The 17,468-nt window shown below is 36.4% G+C and overlaps 1 protein-coding gene across 3 annotated transcripts in view; it reads left to right on the top strand.

The window, feature by feature from the left end:
- FZD3 (frizzled class receptor 3) overlaps positions 1-17,468 on the top strand; it is a 95,461-nt gene that overhangs the window by 38,138 nt on the left and 39,855 nt on the right. For all 3 annotated transcript variants that reach the window (XM_049632371.1, XM_049632372.1, XM_049632374.1), the window contains one exon: positions 1,905-2,922. In XM_049632371.1, coding sequence (XP_049488328.1) covers positions 1,905-2,922 — 1,018 coding nt within the window. The remainder of the gene's footprint in view (positions 1-1,904; positions 2,923-17,468) is intronic.

Here is a 17,468-nt window from a genome sequence, read left to right as displayed (position 1 = left end):
TCCTTACTTAGCTTAAGCTTTGTGGCCCATCACTTGTAATAACATTCTTGCTAGCAATTTCAATTCATTCCTTCTACTAAACTTGTTCAGATCCCCAGCTGGATCCATTGAATCAATTTCCAACAGATTAATTATGCTATATATTTAATGATGCCAACCATAGCCGTTCTATTTGCTGTTTGTCTTTGGTAAATTTCCAGTTTGATCAACAGAATAATTTGTTTATTACTCTCAGCATCTCTGCCAAATCTATATCTCTTGCTTCAAACCCATATTTTGCCTTTATTATATATTCCCCTCAACCTCAGTTTGCCCTCTTTTCATGAAAATCATTTAGGCCTTAATGTATGAACTATTGTGGTCGGCTACTTCTCAAACCAGTTATTCTCAATTTTTTTTTTTTTTTGATCCTGTTCCTCTTTCTACACCTTAAATATTGGTGCTTCACAGAGTTCTGTACCTATTCGTTTTTATTCTATGTGCTTTCCCTGGATGATCTCATCTCACTCATTTTAACTCTTACTCATCTGCTAATGACTCCTACACCTAAATCTTAGACTTGACTCTTCTGCTGAGTTCCAAATCTGCGTATCTAGCATCCATTTTGGAAATTCTAACCTGCATTTGTCTTAAATTCCTCAGTTTCAACAGACCTAAAATTGATTTATTCCTTTGCTCGTTTTTTAATTCTCTATAAGTTATCTTCTGTTTCTCCTTCATTCACTTTAGCTTCCGCATCCAATCAGTTACAAACTGTTGCTTTTATCTAATCAGTTTCATGTCTGTCTCATTCCCACTGCCTTATTTGTCTTTGTTTTATGTTATTTTTTTTAAGATTTTGTTATTTTTAAGTAATCTCTACACCCAGTGTGGGTCTTGAACTTTTAACCCTAAGATCAAGAGTTGTATGTTCTACCGACTGAGCCAGCCAGGTGCCCCTACCTTATCTGGTTTTCATTCTGGCTCAGCTAGTATCTCTGCTCCCATTTTTGCCCAAGTCTGTCTTCCACACTGCTGCTAGTCATATTTCTAATTACTTGGGTTAGGTCTATATGTATATATTTCTTCAACAGTCATTAACTCAACAAATGTTAATTGGATGTGTCCCCTGTGCTAGGCACTAGTCTAGATCCTGAAGATGAGTAGTGAACAAAATATAGTCTTGGTTCTTACAGAACTAAAATTCTAGTAGTTACGGTAGTAGTGGGAGATAATAAATAGATAATGTCAGAAATAGTTTCTTTATACAGTGTTACTTATTGATGGCTATGTTAGACTATTGTAATAAAGAGTACTGTTTGGGGAACCTGGCTGACTCAGTCAGAAGAGCATGGGACTCTTGATCTCAGGAGTCATGAGTCTGAGCCCCATGTTGGGTATAGCGGTTACTAAAAAGATAATAAACTTTAAAAAAGTTTTTGAAGCCAAAACAAAATTAAGTATAAAACCATATAGTTTAAAAAAAATTTTTTTTAAGTTTTTATTTAGTTTTTTGAGAGAGAGAAACAGAGTGTGAGTGGGGGCTGGGGGAGAGGCAGAGAGAGAAGGAGACACAGAATCTGAAGCAGGCTTCAAGCTCCGAGCTGTCAACACGGAGCCTGACGTGGGGCTCAAACCCATGAACCATGAGATCATAACCTGAGCTGAAGTCGGACGCTCAACTGATTGAGCCACCTAGGCACCCCAAACCATATCCTTTTTTGATCAACAATGGAAAATCTAGTTGTATGACCCATAAACAAGATATCAACATTTACTTTATTCCTACTTAATGTGATTGTACTCTAAGGATATAAGAATCAATAAGGTCATGAGTACTAAATTTGGAAATCCAAATTGTTTGGTATCCATAGATTTCCCAGTAAGTGAAAATGGTTCTCATCTTGTTTTGTTTTGTTTTTTAGGTTCCCAGATTGTGATGAGCCATATCCTCGACTTGTGGATCTGAATTTAGCTGGTGATCCTACTGAAGGAGCTCCAGTGGCAGTGCAGAGGGACTATGGTTTTTGGTGTCCTCGAGAATTGAAAATTGATCCTGATCTTGGTTATTCTTTTTTACACGTGCGTGATTGTTCACCTCCTTGTCCAAATATGTACTTTAGGAGAGAAGAACTTTCATTTGCTCGATACTTCATAGGATTGATTTCAATCATTTGCCTCTCTGCCACGTTGTTTACTTTTTTAACTTTTTTGATTGATGTCACAAGATTCCGTTATCCTGAAAGACCTATTATATTTTATGCAGTCTGCTACATGATGGTGTCATTAATTTTCTTCATTGGGTTTTTGCTTGAGGACCGAGTAGCCTGCAATGCATCTAGCCCTTCACAGTATAAGGCTTCCACAGTGACACAAGGATCTCATAATAAAGCCTGTACCATGCTTTTTATGGTACTCTATTTTTTTACTATGGCTGGCAGTGTTTGGTGGGTAATTCTTACCATCACATGGTTCTTGGCAGCTGTGCCAAAGTGGGGTAGTGAAGCTATTGAGAAGAAAGCATTGCTATTTCATGCCAGTGCATGGGGCATCCCCGGAACTCTAACTATCATCCTTTTAGCGATGAATAAAATTGAAGGTGACAATATCAGTGGCGTGTGTTTTGTTGGCCTCTACGATGTTGATGCATTGAGATATTTTGTTCTTGCTCCCCTCTGCCTGTATGTGGTAGTTGGAGTTTCTCTCCTCTTAGCTGGCATTATATCCTTAAACAGAGTTCGAATTGAAATTCCATTAGAAAAGGAGAACCAAGATAAATTGGTGAAGTTTATGATCCGGATTGGTGTTTTCAGCATTCTCTATCTCGTACCACTCTTGGTTGTAATTGGATGCTACTTTTATGAGCAAGCTTACCGTGGCATCTGGGAAACAACATGGATACAAGAACGCTGCAGAGAATATCACATTCCATGTCCATATCAGGTAAGGGAAACCTTGTTCTAAATTTCAGAATGTGTAATAGTGGAAAGAAGGCATATTACTATGAAGATCTAATCTTAGCTAGTTTTTTTATTTTAAACAAAACTGTTTATGAATTTCAATCTGTACATTAAAATTTTAAAGTGAAGATAATGAACAAATACATTGTAGAAAGAAGGTAATGCACGTGTTTCCATAAACGTCTTCTTTTTAAAAGATGACTTTTACAAGTCTAAGCTATGGGCTTTTAAGCAGTTTACTTCTGTTCTCACAAAATAGTTTGCTTGTTGATTGTTTAGAAGTCTACAGGTTTGAGAGCAAGAAGCACTTTACCAACTGATAAAAAGGCACTGTCTTTTGTGAAAATTTTACTGATGGTCGGAAGAGGAATTGTTTTAACAGTTTCGAAAAAATAATAGAATGCACTTGTATGAACTAGTTCATCCCTTAATTGGTCTTAGTTTTTCTTTTTTGCATGGTGAATATTTTATGATTTACCTTTGAATTTAAACAGATCAGATAATCATAGTCATGAAATCATAGAATTTTAGGTCTAGAAAGAATTTGAGATAATTTATTCGTTTCCTTTATAATTTAGAGTTCTTAAACATCTGTCTCATTCGAGGCTTAGAAATGTTCGATGACTTTCTTCTTACATTCAAACTGAGATTTCATTGCTAAGGGAGGAATGAAGCAAGGAAAGTAGTCCAGAATAGTTGATGCTAAGTTACGTCTCTATCTTAAAACCTTCTCTAGAACCTGTGCCCCTAGCTATCATCCTCCCTTCAAGACAAGTTTTCTTGAAACAGCAGTCTCCATTGCTGTCTCCTTCATCGTGTTTCAGGTTTGCTGTTAAAAGTGCACCAGCCACCCTTTCATCTCCCCTGATCTTTGTGTTTTAATTACCTTTATTAAAGTACTTAGGTATTATAGATAATTTTTGTTTACTTGTCTCTTTCCCCTGCTAGACAGTGAACTCTTTGAAAGCAAGAACTTTTTTCATATTTTTATAATTATTTTTATTTTAGTGTTTGTTTATTTTTGATAGAGACAGAGTGTGAGCAGGGGAGGGGCAGAGAAAGAGGAAGACACAGAATCTGAAGCAGCTCCAGGCTCTGAGCTGTCAGCACAGAGCCCAATGCAGTGCTCAAACTCACGAACCACGAGATCATGGCCTGAGCTGAAGTTGGAAGCTTAACAGACTGAGCCACCCAGGCGCCCCTTTATTTTCATAATTTCTGAATTCATATTCTGTAGGTTAGTAGATGATAACATTGAGAATGTGGCTATAGATGGAGAAAAGACATTTTCAAGAACTGGTAACAGTGGTACTGGGGACAAAGTGTGATTAGCACTTAATCAATGCTTATAAATATTTAATGACTGAGAATGCCAATTCCCCTTCTTTTATTTTGCGGTGTAAACAGTCCTATACAAAATATTTTTATTATTGTATAAATATTAGCTCTGGGCTTTTAAAAAAAACCAACTCCTACTGAGAGACCAAAAAAAAATAATAATAATAATTGAAATTGAATTTCTTGGCAGAATGACTTATTTAAAACTCTTAATATTAGTTTTCAGACCTGAAGCCAAGTAATGGAATTTTGCCTTTAATGAGAGAGAGAGATGGTAGAATTACATCATATATGCTTCTCTATATAACATATTTAGGATTCTAAATATATGTTATCTTAGGACTATTAAAGAATAATATTTGACTATGAAATGATGATCTAAAAAATACCAAACCTGAAACATGTAAATTGATAAATTAGAGTAGTTGGGATGCCACTGTTTTCAAGACATTCCTAGAATTCTTTCAGTATCTTTTAAAATTTTTTTTATTTTTTAATATATATTTTTTTAACATTTATTCATTTTTTTTTAAATTTTTTTTTAACGTTTATTTATTTTTGAGACAGAGAGAGACACAGCATGAATGGGGGAGGGGCAGAGAGAGAGGGAGACACAGAATTGGAAGCAGGCTCCAGGCTCTGAGCCATCAGCCCAGAGCCCGACGCGGGGCTCGAACTCGCGGACCGCGAGATCGTGACCTGAGCTGAAGTCGGACGCTTAACCGACTGAGCCACCCAGGCGCCCCTAACATTTATTCATTTTTGAGAGACAGAATGCAAGCAGCGGTGGGGCAGAGAAAGAGATGGAAACACAGAATCCAAAGCAGGCTCCAGGCTCAGAGCTGTCACAAAGCCCGACTTGGGGCTTGAACTCACAAACGGTGAGTTCATGACCTGAGTCAAAGTTGGATACTTAACCAGCTGAGCCACACAGGCACCCCTATGAGCATCTTTTTTTTTTTTTTTTAACGTTTATTTATTTTTGAGAGAGAGAGAGAGAGAGTGCAAGCGGGGGAGGGGTAGAGTGACGGGGAGACAATCTGAAGTGGGCTTCAGGTTCTGAGCTGTCAGTACAGAGCCTGACGTGGGGTCAAACCCACGAACCATGAGATCATGACCTGAACTGAAGTCAGACGCTTAACCAACTGAGCCACCCAGGCACCCCTGTCAACATCTTTTTTTAATGTTTATTTATTTTGAGAGAGAGCCAGCACGAGCGGGGGGAGGGGCAGAGAGAAAGGGAGAGAGAGAATCCCAAGCAGGCTTGCCATGCTTGTCAGTGCTGAGCCCAGCGTGGAGCTCAAACTCACAAACAACGAGATTACGACCGGAGCCAGAATCGAGTCAGACACTTAACGACTGAGCCACCCATGCACCCGTCAGCATCTTTATAATCAGTTTGAGCTACACAGAAATATGTGTGTGTGTATGCATCTTTTTATGGTCATGGGTTAAAAAGTGTTTTTCATTTCCAGCATATAGAAATAACATTGGAAATGAATACTGAAAAGAATAGAGAATGACTTAACAACAATAACATAGTTATTAAGCTGTAAACCCTAGAACATGAATCCCAGCTTCATATCTTACTTTCATTATTTACTAGCTTTATAACCTTAGGCCAACTTGACCTCTCTCTGCTTTAGTTCCTCATCTGTAAAATGAATAATAGACTATAATAGCAGTAAAATAGTAATAGATAGATAATGTTAAGTAGAAATATAAGTAGAATCTATCCCCTGAGGTTGTTCTTAGGAGTAGAGAAGCACACACACTTAGAAGAGTGCCTGCTACATAAGTGCGTGGATGTTAGCTCTCATTTTCTTCACCTATTATTGTTCCTACTGTTGTTATTTACACGCATTTGTGTGTATATATACATATATGAATATGGGCTTCTTAAAACCATCCAGTACCAATCTTTACCAAATGATGTATTTGCTTCACGCTTTGTTTATTTAATATTTTTAAGCTCAACACCCAATGCGGGGCTTGAATCACGACCCCGAGATCAAGAGTCACACACTCTACTGACTGAGCCAGCCAGGTGCCCCTTGCTTCAGACTTTTGAAAGAAATCTTTACAGATTTGTCTGAAGCTCCCTATGTACCCTTCCCCAGGCCTCTTCACCTCTTATTCCCTACCCAGAGGTAACTGTCATCCTGAACTTGAGTATGCCATTCCATGAAAGTCTATACAACTGCCAATATGTATGAGCTATAGTAAAACTTTGTTTTACATAATATGTAATACAGTGATACTATACTACACATATTTCTGTAACTTGGTTTTTTAACTTTTAACATTTAGTTTTTGAGATGTATTTATAGTAATGCTATAGCTCTAGTTTATTTTTTAAAATGTGTTTCCTTTTAAGGAAGTTTATATTGTAAAATGTTTTAAATATATAGACATATAGTAAGTAATATAATGGATGCTCAAGCATCCATCTCTGCTGAACTCTTTTTTTTGAATTCTAATCATGTAGATTCTTTTAAATATTCTTTGTAGAATTGTTGTCTGCAAATAAGGACAGACTTGTCTCTTGCTTGCTTTCTGGTTCTTACATTTTAAGATTTTTGCATCTATACTCATAAGTAAAATAGTTTATGATAATTTTTACTTTTCTTGTATTGTCCAGTTCTGAGTGTCAAGGTTATAACAGCTTCATAAAGAGAGGTGTTTTTTTTTTCTTTAATTCTCTGAAATAATTTTTACAGCAAATAGGGGCTATCTGCTCTTTGAAAGAGTTGGTATAGCCTCCTGTTAAAAACTGTCCTAATAGCTTTAAAGTAAGAAGAGAGAAGTTGTGGAAGACACTAGGTTTTTAAATTACTATTTCAGTTTCTCAAATAGTAATAGTTGTATTTCTCCTTTTTAAATAAAATTATTTTTAATGTTTTTTTTTTTATTTTTGAGAGAGAGAGAGAGAGAGAGAAACAGAGTGCAAGCAGGGGAGGGGCAGAGAGAGAGGGAGACACAGAATCTGAAACAGGCTCCAGGCTCTGAGCTGTCATCCCAGAGCCCAGTGTAGGGCTCAAACTCATGAACTGCAAGATCACCACCTGAGCCGAAGTCAGACACTTAACTGACTGATCTACCCAGGTGCCCCATAGCTTTATTGCTTCTTAGGGCATTTTGTTAATTTATATACTTTTTTGAATATTATTTTATCTAACTTTTTAAATACACTGGTATAAAGTTATTCATGTATGTTTTGTTTTGTGAATTGTTACCATTTTTTTGTTTGTAATGTATGTTCTCTTTATTCTACCTTGATCAGTCTTGTTAGAGGATTATCTTTTTAATTCAGTTATTTCTGTGCTAATTTTCTTACTAATGCTTTTCTTAGAATTACTTTGTTTTTCTATATTCTTAAAAGCTTAACTCATACATTTTCAATATTTTCCAATTGTTTAAGTGCATTTAATAGTCATTTTAGGCTCTTCTGGGTGGCTCAGTCAGTTAAGTATCCAACTCTGGTTTTGGCTCAGGTCATGATCTTGCGGTTTTGTGAGTTTGATCCCTGCATCAGGCTCTGCACTGGCAGCATGGAGCCTGTTTGAGATTCTCTCTTGCTCTCCCTCTCTGCCCCTCCCCCACTTGTACTCTGTTTCAAAATAAATAAACTTAAAAAAGTTACCATAGTCATTTTAAATTTAACCAAAAAACTATTATTAACCATGTTGGTCACTCATTTTGTTTCTCATACTTGGCTCCAAGCATATTTGTGATTTTTTTTTTTTTTTTTTTCTTTTTGACAACCTTTTATTAATTCAAGTTAGGGACTCTCTGGCCTCTTTTTCTTCATTGAAAATTTCCTAAATCTGATGGAAGGGCTGTATTTCACACTAACACCTCATGGATTAATAATTCTCAAATACATACATTGTTTTTTTAATTTCCTGCAGTATGTATTTTTCCCCCCAGAGTTAGTATTAACCTTTGTCTTCACATTTACAGTTGTACCAAAAACCATAAGATAGCTAGGAATAAACCTTACCAAAGAGGTAAAAGATTTGTTTACTGAAAACTATAGAAAGCTTATGAAAGAAATTGAAAGCACAAAGAAATGGAAAAACATTCCATGCTTATGGATTGGAAGAATAAATATTATTAAAATGTCTATACTATCCAGAGTAATCTACATATTCAGTGCAATCCCCATCAAAATAACATCAGCATTCTTTACAGAGCTAGAACAAACAATTCTAAAATTTGTGTGGAACCAGAAAAGATCCCAAATAGCCAAGGTAATGTTGAAAAAGAAAAAGCTGGAGGCATCACAATTCCAGACTTCAAACTATTACAAAGCTGTAATCATCAAGACAGTATGGTACTGGCACAAAAACAAGGCACTCAGATCAATGGAACAGAATAGAGACCCCAGAAATGGACCCATAAATGTATGGCCAAGTAATCTTCAACAAAGCAGGAAAGAATACCCAGTGGAAAAAAAGACTTTCTTCAGCAAGTGGTGTTGGGAAAACTGGACAGTAAGATGCAGAAGAATGAACCTGATCCACTTTCTTACACCATACACAAATATAAATTTAAAATGGATCAAAGACCTAAATATAAGACAGGAAACCATTAAAATCATACAGGACAAAACCAGCAACAACCTCTTTGACCTTGGCAGTAGCAACTTCTTACTAGGCATGTCTCCAGATGCGAGGGAAACAAAAGCAAGAAAGAACTTTTGAGACCTCATTGGGATATTAAAATCTTCTGCACAGAGAAGGAAACAAACAATAAAACGAAAAGGCAACCAACTGAATGGGAAAAGGTATTTGCAAATGACGTATTGGATAATGAGCTAGTATCCAAAATCTATAAAGAACTTCTCAAACTCAACACCCAAAAAATAAATAATCCAGTGAAGAAATGGGTGGAAGAGATTTACAGATACTTTTCCAAAGAAGACCTCCACATGGCTAACAGACACATGAAAAGATGCTCAGCATCACTCATCATCAGGGAAATACAAATCAAAACCACGATGAGATACTACCTCACATCTATCAGAATGGCTAAAATTAACAACTCAGGAAACAAACTTTGGCAAGGATGCGGAGAAAGGGGAACCCTTTTGCACTGTTGGTGGGAATGCAAACTGGTGCAAACTGGAAAACAGTATGGAGGTTCCTCAAAAGGTTGAAAATAGAGGCACCTGGGTGGCTTATTTGGTTGAGCGTCAGACTTCAGGTTACGATCTTGCAGTTCGTGGGTTCAAGCCCCACGTTGAGCTCTGCGCTGACAGCTCAGAGCCTATAGCCTGCTTTGGATTCTGTGTCTCCCTCTCTCTGCCCACTTTTGCTCACTCACTCTCTCAAAAATAAATGGATAAGCTTGAAAAATTAAAAATAGAGCTACCCTATTACCCAACAATTGCACTACTAGGTATTTAGGATACCAAAGGATACAAAAATGCTGATTCGAAGGGACACATGCACCCCAGTGTTTATAGCAGCACTATCAACAATAGCCAAAGTATGTAAAGAGCCCAAATGTCCACTGACTGATGAATGGGTAAAGAAGATGTGGTATATATACACACAGTGGAATATTACTCAGTGATCAGAATGAAATCTGGCCATGTGCTACAACATGGATGGGACTAGAATGTATTATATGAAGCATAATCAGAGAAAGTTATATGATTTCACTCGTGGAATTTGAGAAACAAAATGGATGAACATAAGGAAAAATAAGATAAAAACAGAGAGGGAGTCAAACCATAAGAGACTTTTAAATACAGAGAACAAACTGAGGGCTGCCTGAAGGAGGAGAGTGGGGGGGATGTATTAAATGTGTGATGGACATTAAGGAGGGCACTTGGAATGAGCACTGGGTGTTATATGTAAGTGATGAATCACTAAATTCTACTCTGAAACCATTATTACACTATATGTTAACTACCTTGCGTTAAAGATACATATATAACAAAAAATTAGATTATGGTGATGGTTGCACAACTCTGAGTATACTAAAAACTCTCAACTGTGCACTTTAAAAGGATGAATTTTATGTAAATATATATCAATAAAGCTGTAAAATATTAAATTTCAAAAAACAAAAAACATTTGTCTTTAGCATAATAGTTTAGAGGCTATTCTGGAACATAGTGCAGGAGTGATTAAAGCTTTATCTGTGTGTGAATCTCATTAATTCTCTTGTGACTCCTGCTTTTCAATCTTGTTTAAGTAATAGATGTTGAATTAAATCTTGCTTGTTCAAAAAAAAGTGCTGTAAATATGAAGTCTTACTAGTATAAACTTCGTTTTGGTTAAAATCTGTTATCTTACTTGATATCCACAAGAACCATATGAAATAGATAGTATGGCTTCATTTCTGACACTCTAATTGGAGGAAGGTGAAGCAGTAAGAATAATATGACTTACTCAGAGTTACATTAATAAACTGTGTCAGGGGTCAGCAAACTATAGCCCATCCAAACTATAGCCCACTGATCAACAATAGCACCGGCCATCTGGGTTAGTTTTTTTTTTTTTTTTTTTTTTTTTGTGGTAAAATATCCCCAGTAAGTGATAACATAAGATTTACCATTTTAACCATTTTTAAGTGTACAGTTCTGTGGCATTAAGTACATTCACATTGTTGTGCAACCATCACCACTGTCTATCTCCAGAAACCTTTTCATCTTCTTAAATTAAAAACTCTCTACCCGTTAATCATTAACTCCCATTTTTCCCTGCCTCCCTACCTCTGGCAATGATCATCTACTTTATGTCTATATGAATTTGACTACTCTAGGTACCTCATATAAATGGGATCATACAGTATTTGTCATACTTTATGATTTTTTTTAATATTCAAGTATTAGAATATGTATTAGTTTTTTTTTTTCATTTTTTTATAAACGTTTATTTATTTTTGAGAAGAGAGAGACAGAGCATGAACAGGGGAGGGGCAGAGAGAGAGAGGGAGACACACAATCTGAAACAGGCTCCAGGCTCTGAGCTGTCAGCACGGAGCCTGACTTGGGGTTGAACTCACCGACCGTGAGATCGTGACCTGAGCCGAAGTCGGACGCCTAACCGACTGAGCCACCCAGGCGCCCCAGAATTTGTATTAGTTTTTATTCAGAATTTTCCTTTAGAGGAATCACATAGACTTATGAATTGAGCACCAGAGATCACAAATTCCTATTTGAAGTCATATCACTGAGCATACCTGAAGGAATACTTAACAGCCTCTGATAATAATTCCTAATGGGAAGTTTTTTAAATGTATTAAACAATGGGGCGCCTGGGTGGCGCCGTCGGTTAAGCGTCCGACTTCAGCCAGGTCACGATCTCGCGGTCCGTGAGTTCGAGCCCCGCCTCAGGCTCTGGGCTGATGGCTCGGAGCCTGGAGCCTGTTTCCGATTCTGTGTCTCCCTCTCTCTCTGCCCCTCCCCCGTTCATGCTCTGTCTCTCTCTGTCCCAAAAATAAATAAAAAACATTGAAAAAAAAATTAAAAAAAAAACGTATTAAACAGTGATGTTGTCCTTGGGGTAGCCTCTTCAGGTGACTTAACATAATATTTGAATAAGTTGGCTCTAAGATAAGTAAGGTTGTGGGGAGCCTGGGTGGTTCAGTCAGCTTAGGTCATGATCTCACAGTTCTGTTCATGGGTTCAAGCCCCACATCAGGCTTCCCACTGGCAGTGTGGAGCCTGCTTGGGATTCTCTCTCCCTCTCTCTCTGCCCCTCCCCTGCTTGCTCTGTCTCTCTCTCTCAAAATAAATAAACTTAAAAAAAAGTTAAAATAAGGTTGCTTAATAGTCATTTTGCATGTTACTGAAGTTTCAAATATTTAATAGGTTTGTGAAGTAGTTGATCATTGTCTCAGAACACTAATTGCATTTAATGCAAATTGCATGTATTAGTTTGAAGAAATAATTTGAAGGAAAATGGGCTGGTGTAAAGTCTTCTAAAATATTTAAAATACTTCTTGCCAACTATTTAGCAAGAATGATTTTTAAAAATGTATTAAATAATACTTAAGAGGGGCGCCTGGGTGGCTCAGTTGGTTAAGTGTCCGACTTTGGCTCAGGTCATGATCTCACAGTTTGTGGGTTTGAGCCCGGTGTTGGGCTCTGTGCTGACAGCTCAGAGCCTGGAGCCTGTTTCAGATTCTGTGTCTCCCTCTCTCTCTGCCCCTCCCCTGTTCACGCTCTGTCTCTGTCTCAAGAATAAACAAACATTAAAAAAAATTTTTTTTAAATAACACTTGAGAAAGTAGTATTTAATGCCTGAATCCAGAATTAATTATGAAATTTAGCCGGAGTTGTCAGAATGGTGCATATTTTATAGTTTAAGATCAGTAGAGTATATTCCTAGAATATGTTTCTATCTTATGTATTATTTAAAGAACACAATAATTTTCCAGGTACTTGGGGAGTTTTTTTCTTTAAAAATAATTCCCTCTACTTAGTGCCTTCAAAGAAGCTTAAAGCATTTTATAAAATAGTTAAAGTCTCAAAGATTGTTGATATTCTTAGAAAGCCATTTGAACATAATATATTGGTTTAAAAATGGGCTTTAAGTCATATTGGCTGGCTTTATGTTCTGCCCCTAACATTCTGAGCTCAATTCCTTATGTAAAACACAAACAATAGGTTAAATATAGTAATATTTACCTCATGGGTAGCTGTGAAGATTCAATGAACCAATAAATTTAAACCTTGTAGTAGAGTGCCTTGCACAAAGAAAAATTTCAGTAATGCTGTTATAAGTACATAATAATTGAGATTTGAAGAAAGATTATCCCTATCCTTCATTTTTTTTCTTTTAAGCATTCATTTTCAAAAGAACACGTGTCCTTTCCTAAACTGCCCCTTCATTTTTTTAAAATCTCTTCCATCCATCCAATTCAGTGCTCTGTGTCTCAAGGAATTTTGATACTAGAACCTGTGTTTTGGTAATAGAAATATGTTACCATGATACAAGCAGCTTAGCTAAAACTGTCACTTTCACATTAGAGCCATTTGTAGAATTCTGAAAAAAAAATCTTATAGCAAACAAAAAATTGTATTTGAATTCAGTCACACAAGGGAACCCATCTGTTATTTATCTAGTCTTGATCCAGAAAAATGCAAAAATAGCAGAATAATGTCAAATCTAACTTGTTATGATTTTAGCTTCATTTTCTGATAAGAGTGCTTCACTTTACCAGGCAATTCCCAAAGGTATCAGCAATGCCTATGAAAGGACCATAGGGGAAATGGGTAATATGGGACACTTCTCACATTAGCAACAGTGAGTAATTCTGTGTAGATATATATAGTACTACCAATCTTTTTTTTTTCTGCAATTTTTAAAGTGGTAAATGTTGCCTGTGACTTCCTAGCACCAAATTAATTTTTCCTCAAATTTGTTCAGTGTCTGTAGTGGAGGAAAAGAGAATTCCCTGAAAAAATATATTCCTTGTACAAAAATATATAAAATATTAAATATTAAATTTATAGAAAACTATTAATACTGTCATATATAGGTTGTAAAATGCTGTCACAATGGCACTTTTGAATAAATAGATTAAAACATACAAGTCCCTATTATTCTGGCTTCTGTTACACAGAATAGCTGAAGCCATGAGTTTAGTGTAAGTCTTATGTTCAGATATATCTGGTGTACAAATGGTTTTTTAGGAATAATTCAGTGTGCTTGCCACAGTCTACAGCAGGGCATAACAAACTTTCTGTAAAAGATCCGATAGTAAATATTTGAAGCTTTGCCAGCTGTATGTTTTTTGTCAAAACTACTCAACTCTGCTGGTGTAATACAAAAGCAGCCATAGACAGTACATGAACAAATGGAAGTTCCAATAAAGCTTAGTTACAAAAACAGAATTGCAGCAAATTTGGTCTGCAGGCTGTAGTTTGCCAACCCCTGATCTACAGCAAACATTATTCTTTATTACTCTTTCATAACATGGTGAACTGTGGCATTTTTGTGTCCCATGTAAATTGTCACTGTTTCATTCTCATTACTGCTTCTGAGAATCATTATTTTACTCAATTACATAATGGTATTAAAAATGTTCAATACAGGAGCACTTAGCTGTCTCAGTAATCCCTTTTGGGTAACTATGGAAAAAATAAAAATAAGTGATGTCTTAAATTTACCACTAAATATAACACTATGCATACAAATATATGTTCTTATGTGAATATTATAGTACATTTTGCAAAGCTGATAGAGAATGGTGGCTCTAATTCTAAAGCCCAAATTCTTGACTAGCTGCTTACAGTGATGTTTTTTTCAAAGGGATGTGTGTGCGTCCATCTGTCTAATGGCTTTCCTCTTGCCCCTTTTTAACAAGAGAAAGGCCAAATGATCTGCTTTATAAATTTTTGTCCTAGGTCGACTTCTGGTCTTGGCCATATCTGACATTTACCACTTGTACCTTAATTGGAGAAAGTGAAGATCTGAAAATAATAACACTTATCCTAAGGCTTAAAGCTGAGTGTTTATAAACTACCCTTTATGCCTGTTTTCTCCCAGATCGCTGCCTACTTTTGATAGCCCTTACAATGGAAGGGACACATCAGCAAGGGAAAAAAGACAAAGAGGATTATTAGAGTTTTCACCCAATCCTTTTCAGTTATTTTCCTCCTCTTACAAAACGTTCATCTGTTGGTACACTGCCATATTTGTTCTCTCTGGGGATTCCATTTTGTTCTTGGTCTGTATCAGACACCTTTCTGAGTTGCTAGGTTGAAGGATATTTCCCAAGCCTTCTATAAAATAAACTGATAATCAGTGCATGTTGGATGCTTGGGCTGGAAGACTATTTTCTGGAATACCTACAGACTTCTCTTCCTTACCAGTAGGGTTACATGTTAATGGTGTCTATTCTAAATTATGTTTATTCTAAAACCTGTTTATGTCAAGTAGTATGTGTTACTTCAGTGCAGAATTGAATTAAATATTAGGTAAACCACTGAAGAATGGATTGGAAAAGAAAGCATTATTTTCATGAAACTTAAGTTGACTGCTTTGGAAAGACTTGATGAAGTCAAGTTGCTTTTTAAAAAGATTGAAGTTAATATAGGCAAGGTGAAGTGTTAAAGTGTTAAAGTTGGGTTGAGGAGACTGAAAAACATCAAGGATTTGCACATAGATTGCTTTATGAGTACTTGAGTTCTCTGTTCACCTTAAAGAAATAGAAACTGGAAATCATGGATGGTGAAAAGCTTGTAACATCTAAGAAATAACAAATATTAATTAGCAGATCAGCAATTAAAGAAAAAGCCTTGACCTTACATCAGATGATTAGCTGTTAATTCCAAATAAATATATTTTGTGTGTGTGATTTTTTTTTAATACTAACCAACTGCCCGATTATGTCAAATATGAAATCTTCCATTTTGTATCCTTTAGTGAATCACACCTGTTTTATCAGTGACCTTATATATTTTATCAGGTGACTGAGTTCACTGATATTTTCAGATTTTGCTAAAGAAAGAGCTAAGAAGTTTGTCTCTTAGTAGAGCACTAGCAAAATTAAAAATACACTCAACTTCCTAATGACAGTAAGACTCCTGACAATATGTCTGAATGGAAGCATCAACAATTAAAGCCTGAACCAATAAAATCTGGGAACAATATACTATTTGAGACATCACTGATCTTACATGATTTAGGAGAGATCACCAAATGGTCCCCCACTTCAAAAATATAAATTGGAACCAGCACAGTAAGAAGTAGGGCTGGTCAAACTGGGGCTCTCAGGCAAATGGAAGGGGAGGGGTTGTCTGAGGGGTTGGTGGTGGAAATTGAGACCTGAGCCAGCTGGGAAGTTAAGGTTAAGAAAGGGAGTCAAGTACTCCTTGTGAGCCTAGATCACCAGAGTCAGAGGTTTAAGTGTTTGCAAGTTAGTTCTATGTCCTGGCAATCAGCAGAAGCAAATTCTTTTCTGCAGGATCCCCACTGAGTAATTAACCAAATAGCTGGCAATATAACGCTCCCAAACACATTAGAAAACAAGCCCCTATGACTGAGTCATTCCATATAACAACATCAAACTTAGAACCACAGATACTGAAATTGTGAGATAATCAAAGTATGTAATATTTATAGAAATGATAGTATAGTCACAAAGATTACCAATCTACAAGAAACTACTTGGAATAAATAACAGTTTTTGTTTAAAAAAATCAGATGTCTAGAAACAATTTTTGAAATAGAAACTGAATTTTGAAATGCAAAACAGGTTAGACTGCCGTTTAAAGAGAAATTTAACTGGTGTATGTAGGTGAAAAAGTTATCCAGAATGCAGCAAGAGAGACAGGGAAAATATGAAAGTGATATTAAGAGAAATGGAGGACAGAATGAGAAGTTTAAAAAGAGGAAAATTAGAGTCCCAGGAAATGACTTGCTAGAGGAGAAAACTGAAATAATGCATAGGAGACAATATTTAAGGAGGTAATGGCTGTAAATTTTACAAAACTGCAAATATGTGAATCCATAGATCAAGGAGGTACTATATACCCCTAGCAGAATAAATAAGAATAACACTTTTGTGAAACTTTCGGTGAGCACCAGAGACAAAAATCTTGAAAACAGTCAACAAAGAAAGGACAGCTCATCAAAAAAAAACAAAACAAACAAACAAAAAAAAACCCAACCCAAAACAACAAAAAAGACCAACAGAATAATAGCAGAGTCCACAACAACAATGAAAATAGAAGACAGTATAATATCTTTAAATATGGAGAAAAACTTCAACCAGAATTTTGCGCCTTGTGAAACTGCTGTGGTAAGCATGGAGATGCACTGCCAGATCGCCTTCGAAGAAAGACTCTCCATTGCAGGAAGTGTGGTTGGCAGACACCCTTTCAGCTTCAGAGAGCTGCCTTATCTGACTTCATCCCTTCCTAGGATGGCCTGCAACTACCAATTGTTAGGGTGGGATAGCCCTGGCGATTGGCCCAACGTGGGACATTTTAAAGGTCATTATTTGCTCCAAGACTCCCTACCAGTTAGTGGAGGCTTTTCTGAGAATTCATGGCAGGTCACTTTTCCTTTGCTCAGTCCTGCTTCCATGGAACCCTTTGCTTCACAGGTCTCTTCCTCATAAATGCGTTAATACTCCAAAATTCAATTCTGCATCTTCTGGAGAATTCAGCCTGTTCTCAAGAACAAGGATGAAATGAAGCCATTTCCATATAAACAAAAACAG

This window comes from Panthera uncia, chromosome B1, assembly GCF_023721935.1.
Source record: "Panthera uncia isolate 11264 chromosome B1, Puncia_PCG_1.0, whole genome shotgun sequence".
NCBI lineage: Eukaryota > Metazoa > Chordata > Mammalia > Carnivora > Felidae > Panthera > Panthera uncia.
Note: the sequence above shows the minus strand (reverse complement) of the source record. Positions and strands in the feature narration are given on the sequence as shown.